Source organism: Aureococcus anophagefferens, assembly GCF_000186865.1.
Source record: "Aureococcus anophagefferens unplaced genomic scaffold AURANscaffold_24, whole genome shotgun sequence".
In the NCBI taxonomy this organism is placed as follows: domain Eukaryota; class Pelagophyceae; order Pelagomonadales; family Pelagomonadaceae; genus Aureococcus; species Aureococcus anophagefferens.
The window spans coordinates 119,994-130,240 of NW_008705584.1; the positions used below are offsets into that span (position 1 = coordinate 119,994).

Genomic DNA, 10,247 nt, shown 5'->3' on the forward strand with positions numbered 1-10,247 from the left:
TCTTTCACCAGCGCGCCCAATCAACACAGCATCCCTTGAGTGTGCTACCTGTGAACTGCCTGTGAACTACGCTGGGTATTATGGTCCGGCTGGATTCCGCACTGTTGCGCTCCGTGTACTTCGCTACACGCCAGACTTTGGCGCCTCGTCGCGGTTGGGCGCGCCGAGAGGCGGGATGCGGCGCGCGAACAGGGCTACCCCCTTGTCTGGCGGAGGCTACCCGGCACCGCGGCCAACTAGCAACTTGAAGCGCCGAATTTCCCGCGTTCAGATGGTGCCCTCCACACGCTGGCGGCGGCTAAAGGAAGGTCGGTGGCATCTGTGGGAGTAGGGTGCGCCGAAGGTCGCCGACCATGCCATGCACCTGCTGGTTTTGCATTTGCCTACCAAGGTGAAACCGCTGCCAGCTAATGTACCAAAGAGCAAAGGAACAGACAAGCGTGCAGTATGTGACAATCCAAAACTTATGCGGATGATCTTCGAGACCCGACAGAAGATTCATGCCAAAAAAACCACCAACAGCAGACATCATCGCAAAGCCGAGGCCACCCATAGAGAGATAAAGTTCCATCCGTTCGATTCGATTCCGTTCATTGTCGAGGGTCAACTCCAGAAGCTGTCTTGTCGCATCAATTGTACCACTTAGCTTCTCGATGGCATCATTTACACCTTCCCAGCGACAGAGATAGTTTTCGAAGATAGACTCAACTACCTCCTCTCTCGAATAGAGCGCAAACTCATCAATCGTAGGAACACAATACAATCGTGTACGTGCCTCATCTGATCGCTCGTATGGCACCGCATGCTGGCGAAAGAGCACGTGATCAGAAGCTAAATTTGAAATCTCGTCATCAAGAGCGTCATTGATCAGTGCCTAAAGAACAGTGAGTGCTCTGAGCATTGCTGGATGAGGGCACTGAGACCTCACGTACACACGTCGCCCGCGCACAGCCTCTTCCTTCAGACGCGTCTCAAGCCTACACTCATTATCGTGAGGGTTTAAACACTGGATAAAGACAACGCTAGATGCGGAAGGAGACGACATAAAGTGCTGGCCCTCGCAGTTTCTGAATTGCGGAGATCACTGAGAGATTCCAATTCCATGACAATAGCTCGTTCAAGTCGAGCAAACTCCTCCATCGCATGAACATATGCCTACATGACGCGTCTCCGGAAACATCTTGCACGCAAAGTCATTCTCGCCTCCTCTAGCACACACTCAAGGACGATCATGGCAAAGCCGAGGCGTCGGCCACCGGGCCTTGCCAAAACCTCATTTACATGCATCTCAACTCGTGAGCAGTGCTCTCGCGATGGCGCCAGTGGTTTGGCTGCTGCCGGCATGCCGGGGACAGCAACTCTCGCGCCATCGTCTCCTGCTGCAGGATACAAAAGGACAGCGCGGTCTCGATCCACGTAACCCTTGAGTACGACGAGGTCAAAGACAACAAACTTTTCTCGCACTGCCAAGTCCAAGGCCGAAGTTCTCAGCAGCAGGCGCGCGTCGCTTCCCGACACGCACCGACGCAACTCAGCCCAATCGAGAGTCGCATCTTGAGCACTCCCATCCTCCTCGATTTGCCTTGCCGCCCAAGTTTGCTTCTCGATCGGCAGACCATTCGTCCCGAGCCGGAATGAGCCTCGGCGCAGACGCGGTCCAGTGGTCGCGTCTGCCAGTAAAATGAGTACAGTGAAATGATAGGCTTGTCCAACGAGCAGTCTCATTTCATTTTGACTTATACATCTACGACGCGCCTGCTATTTAAACTTTTTTGTTTAACATGGTGAGACATTATTTCCGTCCATACGTCGGCAGCCTCGGGGACGGCCAGACCGCCATCTTCGAGTCGCACCTCCTGTACGTCGTCTCCTCGAAGACGGCGGGCGTCGCGCAGCAGCTCGCGTCGATCGAACTGCTAGTTAGGGTAGCATACCCCAAAGAGCGGAATGTAGGCTCCCTAGGTAGCTGGCTTATCGCCAAGCGCACTTTGATTGTGCTTAATCACACTCGCGTTCTGACCTCGATAGTCGCCGTTTATCAAGCCATTCGTTTAAAGGTCTGCCTCTCCTTCAATATTAGCTGTGCGCTCCGAGCCACCAATGTCCCAAAGTTCATCATAGATTGTGAAGTTTATTCCGTCAATGATTATATTTGCTTATGTGCAGTGCAGGCTATCCCTTGGGAAGTTGCGGAAAGAGAGAATGATACCAGGCTCATCCTACAAGTACATGTAACTGCCAACGATTCGCGCCGTCCACGGTCGCCGTCACGCGGACGCAGAGGCGCAGGGGTTGCCCCGACGACCGCGCGCTCCGTAGAAGCCCATAACAACGCCGCAGAGGCCCGTAAAGTAGCTGGATGCAGGGCGTGCTCCGCGCGCCGAGTGATGTTGAAACCTCCCAGGCCCTGAGTGACATCTGGAGAGAACCCAAGATGGTCCTAAATGGCGTCCAATTCCGTGGCGACGGGCGACTCTTCGTCAGCTCACTTCAGCGCCTCGCGCACACAATCATAGTAGACCAACGAGGAATAGGGGCACAGGGCGACAGATTGATTGAAGCGCTTGTACAACATTGCGCACGTACCTCTGCTGGCGCAGATGCATACTTTGCTGTCGAAAAGCTCCTCGGTATCAATAATAATGATGCTAGCATCAATATGGTCGTCGCACCTAAGCGAGAAGCCAAGCAAGTTCCGATTGATGTTCGGTGCCTGTTGCGCGATTCTAAGATATCTTGTCAAATAGTCATTCACAACTCATTCTCTGTGTACCGTCCCTTCACGAGCGAGGACGGCATGCGGCGAATGTCCGTGAAGCGTGTTGATTCAAGAAGTCCAGCGACCCCAGCCAACGCAGGCGATGACCTCCAAGTAGAAGTAGCAAACGAGTGGGTAACCATGCACACGATCGTCACGGATGCGATCATACTGAGCCCCGCTGATGAGCCGCGGGCTAAAGACTGGATACGGAGCCTGCGAGTCGCCACCCTCGGTTCTACTTGACACAACCTTAGACTTTGGCATTGTCATGTTCGGGGTATGTGCCCATGCCCACCCCGTATTTTAGTACCACTGGCAGAGTAGGTGTGGGAATCAGCTGCTGTTGGGCTCCAGCGGCGTCCGGCGGCGCCCGGCGCCCGTCCGGCGCCCGTCCGGCGCCCCCGGCGCCCGTCTGGGACTGGTCCGGCCGCGTCCGTCCGTCCGGGGCACGTCCGGGCCGCGTCCGGACCGCCGCGTCCGCCGGACGCCGGGCGCCAGGTTCCGAACCGGCCCCTTAGGGGCGGCCGCTAGTCGGAGCCTGTTATCTCTAGCTAGCATCTATAGATCATCTATCTCAAATCTTTCGTCCGTCTACTCCAGCGACGATGATCGCGGTGTTAACAATCCTTTTGTTTGCGCGAGGCGCGACCGCGTGGACCCGCTTGGTGCCGCGATCTCCAGGTTTCATGTCGCCGCTTCCTCGGCTCGCAGCGATGAAGCAGGGAACGGTAGTTTCGACGTTCGAGGAGGCGAAGAACTTGAGGAGTGACGCTGTGGCACCGCGGATGCGGTTCGCGCCAAGTCCAACGGGTTCACTTCACGTCGGAGGAGCCCGGACGGCCTTGTGCGTCTGCTGCGTCCGTCAAGCTTGGTAAAAGAAACGCTATGAGCTTCTGCATTGATTTCGTCAAGGCAAAACCAGATTAACGCTGTGTATCTGCAATGATTTCGTACGACTGGCATATATAGGTACAACTGGCTTGCTGCTCGTAAGACAGTGGATGGCAAGTTTCTTTTGCGAATCGAGGACACCGATGTCGCCCGTTCGACTCGCGAGAGTGAAGATTCGATGCTCGCTGACCTGGAGTGGTTGGGCCTCGACTGGGACGAGGGGCCTCGTGTGGGTGGTCCGTGTAAGATGTATCGACAGAGTGAGCGTTCAACAATCTACAAGGAAGCGGTCGACTTACTCGTAGCATCTGGCCATGCGTACCCTTGCTTTTGTTCCGAGGAGGAGCTAGAGGAGAAACGGGTGAAGGCAAAGATCGCTGGTTCTCAGGTCGCCTACGATGGGACCTGGCGCGAGGCAGACCCAGAGCAAGTGCGGGAGAATCTCGCCGCCGGTCTGCCCCACACTTACCGCTTTAAGGTGCCAAAAGGCAAAGTGGTCAGCATCGACGACAAGGTGTGTTGCCTGCTTCCTTGATAGTGAATCGTAACCCCGTGCTATCGTAGGTTCGGGGGCATGTTGAGTGGGATGTGCAGGCAACGATTGGCGACTTCATCTTGCTACGATCGAGTGGAGTCCCTGTTTATAACTTCTGTGTTGCAGTCGATGATGCACTTATGGGTGTCACAACCGTGGTTCGTGCAGAAGAGCACCTTACCAACACAGTGCGTCAACTCCTTGTCCTTGAAGCCCTGGGATTCACAGCACCTGAATACGCACATGCTTCCCTCATTCTTGGCTCGGACAAATCAAAACTTTCTAAACGCCACGGTGCAACATCATGTGGCCAATTCCGCGAGAAAGGCTACCTTCCCGACGCAATGGTTTAAGCTCTGTGCCGTCTTTACTCGCTATTCCGTTGACAGTTTGTTGGCGTAGGTGAACTATCTCGCCCTCCTCGGTTGGAATGATGGCACAGATAAGGAAGTCTACTCACGCGAAGAGCTCATCGAGGCGTTTGACCTGAGCCGGGTGACAGCGTCGCCCGCCATGTTCGATGACGCCAAGCTCCGTTGGCTAAATGGTCAGCATCTTCGTGCAATGCCCCTGAAGCCTCTGTTGCCACTTGTGCTTAACCGTGCCATAAGCCACAAAGACGCAGCGGAACTCGTCTTGCGCGCAGGTGCACGAGGACCTCATGGCAAGAGGCCTTCTACAAGAGAGTGGCAGCGAGGTTTCTGACAAGATTGGAGCCTTTCTAATGGCCGCAACGGTCGCCGCCCAGCCCAAGGCTGAATTGGTCACTGACATTGCCGACATGGCAGTCGCAGCGCTCTCGCGCAACACCGTGTCTATTTGACACTGATGACCTTCAGTCTCTGAAAGAACCCAGCCTAGAGCGCGCATATTTGGTGCTTCTTGAATAGGTATCCATTCACAGAGACGCTCGGTAGCACTGAAAGCGCAGAGCAGAAGCGCCTCAAGACTATCCTGGACGATGACTTCGCAGGCTTTGCTGTTGCCCTAGCAGCATCCTTCGATAATCACGAGGCACCAGATTACTGTTATGATGCCGTGCTCGCAGCGGATGCGGATGAATCGCTTGTCCTTAAATGGCTCACAAGGGTGGGATCTAGAGAGAATCGAGACAAAAAGCGTCTGCTGATGCCGGCCCGCCTCGCCCTCACTGGCTCGACGACGGGCATCGATGTTTCTAGCCAGCTAAAACTGCTTCAATGCGCCCTCGACGCTGGTGTTGACGCATCTTTCCTGGTTCCTATGCACGAGAGAATCAGACAACTTAAAGACTGGGCCATCAGCGATAGTGGCAGTTTTGGGGGGGACAATATTTATGTCCATCCGAGGGAAGAATCGGCAGCAACGATCATAGATCTAAAGACGTTTTCCAAGCTTCGCATGGTCTATGAGGCGAACCGCCGCAGGGCCGAGGAAGATAGTGACATGTTTGAGATTCTAAAAGCTGCATATGAGCAGCTCTGAAGGCGACTCATGCACGAAAGCACAGCAATAGCCTCGTCTGCTCCTCACCTACCTCCGCTGTGCAATCTGCCATCTCTGGCATTGTTGAGCTGCGGCCTCCCAGGTTCTCTCCTTATAAAAAGCGCCTGGGGGTGGAGATTACCAGTCCCTGCAAGCCGTTCCTACCAGGGCCGTGGGCAAAAACAAAAAGCAGGGCGCCTCTCGCATGGCCGCCAAAAACTAATAAAGGCACTTCCCCCCACTTGGCCTAGTGCGGCATAGTCTATGCGCTTCGTAGTACGGGCCAACCAAATTCCATTAGTGGGTCGTGCACCATAGAACGCGTGCAACTACGCTCCCTCCTAGCCCCCCCTGCTTGTTTCCCCTGTATTCTACATGCCACTACTACGCACTACTGCCTGAGGTGCAGTAGTCCTTCACATAGGTACTTTTGTCCGGCGATTGTGCTACCTCGCTGAGCCTGGTGCTCTCTGGCACGTCGCTGTGACGCTAACCAGACAAACACCACAGACACAGAAGAGCGCTATGCTACTTCTGCCTCTGCTGGCTATCACTCCGTCAGTTCGCTGTCTATAATACTTGAAACTGGACTAGAATGAATTAAGGAAGGGAAGGGAAACTAGCAGGATGCGCAGTAGGAGCGCAGTGGGGTAAAGTGCACTACAACATCAAGATGCAGTTCACTGAAGATGAGAGTAGAAACCTCTCTATCTCTCTAACAATATGCCAGTGCAACTTGGCAAAGACGAGTACATATGTACTTCAGAGAGACAGACTACGCTGCCTCGACTGTTGTCGCCTTATCAGGCTACCACGACACTCCATAGTCCGGGGGTGTGAATATCACTTCCCCCTCAATAGTTACGTCGCTGCCCTCCCTACCCGGGCCGGAGTCACGGTCCGGGGTGGCGCGGGTTATTTCCGAAGGCATGTTGTCCCCCTCTGGGGAGGGTACCAGCATAGAAAAAAGATGTGTTAAGTTACGAGGATACACCGAGTTTCAAGTTGGAGTGTATGGAAGTGGCCATGGGTAAGCCAACGGGGGGCCACGTGGGCTAACCAAGTGATCCGCCATTCTACGAATCGACAACACCTAAATGACCTACATGTGGTGATCTACCGTTGCCCATGCAAGACTGACTAGCCTCGTCAATGCAGAGCTGTCGCAAACTTTCGAGCACGCCTCTTTTTGACGTCTTCTATGAGTATCCTTCCACGTCTGAAGACAACCCAGGCGTGTTGAACATAACGGCATGCTTGAAAACACGCCGCAGCAATTCGGAGCTTCCAGCAGTTGATGAGATCTCCAGCTGGAGAGGTGGGGTAGGCGAGGCCGGCTTGTTCCATTTGCCTGTCAATGCTGAGCTGAAGTTCAGCCCTTTCTTGGGGTGTCGCTGTCTTTTTTTGTTCTCGTTTTGGACGGAATCGCCAAATGGACATGCCCGGCATTGGGTCAAGTTCTCGAGTTGTGCTCGCAACGGGCAAAGTATTTTTGTCACTCAAAAATGGAGCCTGCCCCCCCACGCGCTGTCGACTGGCCACGTTCTTCTTGCGATGTTGTCTATGCACGGTCCTATTGATAATTTTCGCCTTGCTGGATGGCTTCGATGCGGGCCACTTATCAGTATCAAACCACATTTGTTTGGTGGCTCGTGCCTGTTCTCTGAGTTCAGTAGCGCGCTTGATATCGTCAAAGCAATCATCAAGTTCATTGTGGCTAGCTTCCTGTGCCTAAGGTTAGGACTAAGTCTAGGCATTGGTACAAACGTGCTCAAAGAGGGCCCTGGGGTTGTGCTAGAAGTCGTTGAAACCGATCTCTATCTTCGTGGCTCATGCGAGCAGCGATTCGGTTCCGCTCCTGCCGCCGGCTAACCGCATAAAACTCTTCTAACTGTGAGTCGCTTGCACCGGCATCTTCCATTGCGTTGTACATCTCAGCATCGGAATTACTAAGACGATAGAGCATGCGATTTCTCACATAGTTTGGATCATCGTTTGCTTGCTCCTTTAAAACCCTGGACCTAAACTTTGAACTTGGGGACGCTTGGGTGAGACGCAGGATGTCATGCCAGTCAAGTGCTTGCGACCTCTCTGTATATGATGTTTGCGCGGCGGTCCGCTGGTGCTGTTCTACTAGGCCTGCGTGCACCTTAGTAGACGCCTTAGCATCCAAATTCGCTCGCTTCCGAAGCAGCGCCTGCTCATGTTCGCTATACAACACGTCTTGCCCATCAAAAATCTTTCCAAAATCTCGTTTGGTCTTTTTATTCCGCTCCCTAAGCAATTTGAGGTAAGCAGCTGCCTCGCGCGCTGCACGTCTCGATGTAGTACCAGCTCCGGCCTTATTACCGGCAGCTTTGACCTTGGCGAGGCACTGCTCAGCATGCCAAGTGTGTCCCATCTCACCCCGAGCCTTTGCGAGACGAAGCCAGGCCTTAGTACGGGATGCAATGTCCCCGGCTTCGTCCACAACCTGTGCCAACGGAGCGCGCTTTGGCGCCAGGAGAATGAATTGGGAAAGTCCCACCATGGAAGCGGCCGCTGCCGCGGGTGGCCAGTCTTCACGCTTTAAGCAGCAGAGGGTCACGTTCAGAAGTAGAGAAGTTAGCACAGCGGGATCGACACCATCTGCGGATTGACCTAGGCAAGGGTGGGGTCTAGGCACAGCGAAAATGCTGCAGCGTACAGAGGGATCGGAGTGCCAATACTAAAACTCTACCCACGGGCGTCGGTGACGTCGCCGGACATATTGTGGTGGGATAATCACCACCGACACACATGTGAATACCCATGAGATAACCTGATAATGCGACATCCAGGCGACCTGCTTCTAGATGTTCCGTCGCCGCTGCCTTAATTGCCGACACCCGCTCGCGTACTGCCTCATAGCCACCGTCAGCTACGCAGAGTTCCCGCGTTAATTTGAATGATGCCGCTTCTGCCTGGTTGCGTTGCGCACGATTCGCTGCATTTACGTCGGACATCCCGCACTCTTTAGTAACGCGGCGGTTCCTAGGATCCTGTAGCCGAACGGTTTTGGCCGTCATTATGGGGGGTCTTGCTCCGGCGACGGCGTCCGATGGCCGACGCGTCGGACGCCCGAACGTGCGGTTTTTGGCTAGCGGCCAGGGACGCCCGGTGCCTATACGTGACAAAAACAAGCGCTCGGATTGGGACGAATGGCTAGCCGTTTCGCTGGTTGAGTACCAAACACGTACGCGCGGGCCGGGAGCGGAGACCTCTGAGCCCAAGCTTCCGACGCACAGCAGCCCGCTCTGGTGGTCGGAGTGGCCTTCCATGACCCCTAGGCGTAAGCCTGACCGTCGGTGCCCCCATCGGAGGTGGTTCTGGCGTCGACCAAATTCCACCGCGCGGGCCTCGTCCCCGCGGGGCTGCCGCGGCGTACAAGTCCGTGCCAGCGAAGCGCGTCACGATCGATGGCGTTGGATACGCCCCTTGGTTTTGGGCGCGACGTGGGTGTGACGGCTGGGGTAGGCCATTTACCTCGCGTAAGATGTACCACCCCGCTCCGCACGCAGGGGTGCAAAGAATATAGACTGACCTTGATGTCTGTCTGTCTCTCTCTATCTCTATATCTCCATGACTATACTGTAGTACAGTACGCTACACTACCACTACCCTACTACCATCATGCTAGTACTGTACCTACCCTAGTTAGGCCTTCCTTCCCGTTCCCCTTCTTTATAATCAGTTACTATCTTATGACTGAGCTACCGTAAGGTAGCACACTGAGCTTCCCCTCTCAAGCACTGTGCTTATCCTGCTACTACGGACTGTACCTTAACGTCAAGTTGATGTACGGGACTTAGATTCCTTACAAGGGGTGCCGCCGAGGCCACTGGCGGAGCAACACCCCCCCTCGTCATTCGGTTGGCCCGAGCCGTCATTCCGTCCCCGAATGACGGTCTGGGGCTGCGCGCGAGTTTCGCCCGGTTTCGGCCGCCGCGCGGCCCGTCGCCCGCGCCGCGAAGTCGGTTTCCGGGGCGTCGACCCCCCCGGGCCGCCCCGGAGCGCTTTCGCCGGCGCGCATCGGCGCGGTGGTCGCCGCGGGCTGCCCCTCGCCCCGCGGCGGCATGGACGCGCCGCCCGACGACGACGACGACGACGACGTCGTCTGCCTGTCGCCGCCGCCGACGCGGTCCGCGGGCGCGCCCGAGGCGCTGGGCGAGCCCTGGACCGCCAGGTCTTCGACTGCGCGCGCGCGCGGCCCGTCGACGCCGCCGCCGTCGCGCCGCGCGGCCGCCGCGGGCAGCCCCGCGGAGCCGAGCGACGACGAGGTCTTCTGCCTAGCGCCCCCGCCGACGCGATCCGCGCGCACGCCCGAGGCGCCGGGCGAGCCCTCGAGCTCCAGGTTTTTCTCCGTCGCCGCCGCCGCCGCCGCGGCCGCGCGGCCGCCGCGGGCAGCCCCGCGGACACGAGCGACGACGAGCTCGTTTGCCTGTCGCCTCCGCCGTCCGCGACGCGGTCCGGGACCGCGGCATCGCTGCCGAGGTCGCCTGAGCCGCCCGCGCGCGTCCGGTCGCCGCCGCGCGACGCTCCGACCGCGTCGCGCGCCAGCCCCGCGGACACGGGCGA

The 10,247-nt window shown here is 56.4% G+C and overlaps 3 protein-coding genes across 3 annotated transcripts; 1 reads left to right on the forward strand and 2 right to left on the reverse strand.

Moving 5' to 3' along the window:
* Positions 1 to 300: 300 nt before the first annotated feature.
* AURANDRAFT_72282 (hypothetical protein) lies at positions 301 to 1,727 on the reverse strand (the record flags this gene model as incomplete). The annotated part of the gene is made up of 5 exons (XM_009041892.1): positions 301 to 743; positions 765 to 874; positions 929 to 977; positions 1,031 to 1,155; positions 1,204 to 1,727. Coding segments are annotated over 5 exons (1,250 nt in total), but the record flags the coding sequence as incomplete, so codon positions are not given.
* Positions 1,728 to 3,543: 1,816 nt separating this feature from the next.
* On the forward strand, positions 3,544 to 5,809 carry AURANDRAFT_38583 (hypothetical protein; the record flags this gene model as incomplete). Its single annotated transcript, XM_009041811.1, has 6 exons — positions 3,544 to 3,605; positions 3,731 to 4,166; positions 4,217 to 4,534; positions 4,590 to 4,778; positions 4,834 to 4,988; positions 5,078 to 5,809. 6 exons carry the CDS (start codon positions 3,547 to 3,549, stop codon positions 5,649 to 5,651), a joined length of 1,731 nt encoding a protein of 576 aa, XP_009040059.1.
* A 1,984-nt stretch (positions 5,810 to 7,793) lies between these two features.
* AURANDRAFT_72284 (expressed protein) lies at positions 7,794 to 8,698 on the reverse strand (the record flags this gene model as incomplete). Its single annotated transcript, XM_009041891.1, has 3 exons — positions 7,794 to 8,124; positions 8,179 to 8,291; positions 8,317 to 8,698. Coding segments are annotated over 3 exons (825 nt in total), but the record flags the coding sequence as incomplete, so codon positions are not given.
* Between the last annotated feature and the right edge of the window lie 1,549 nt (positions 8,699 to 10,247).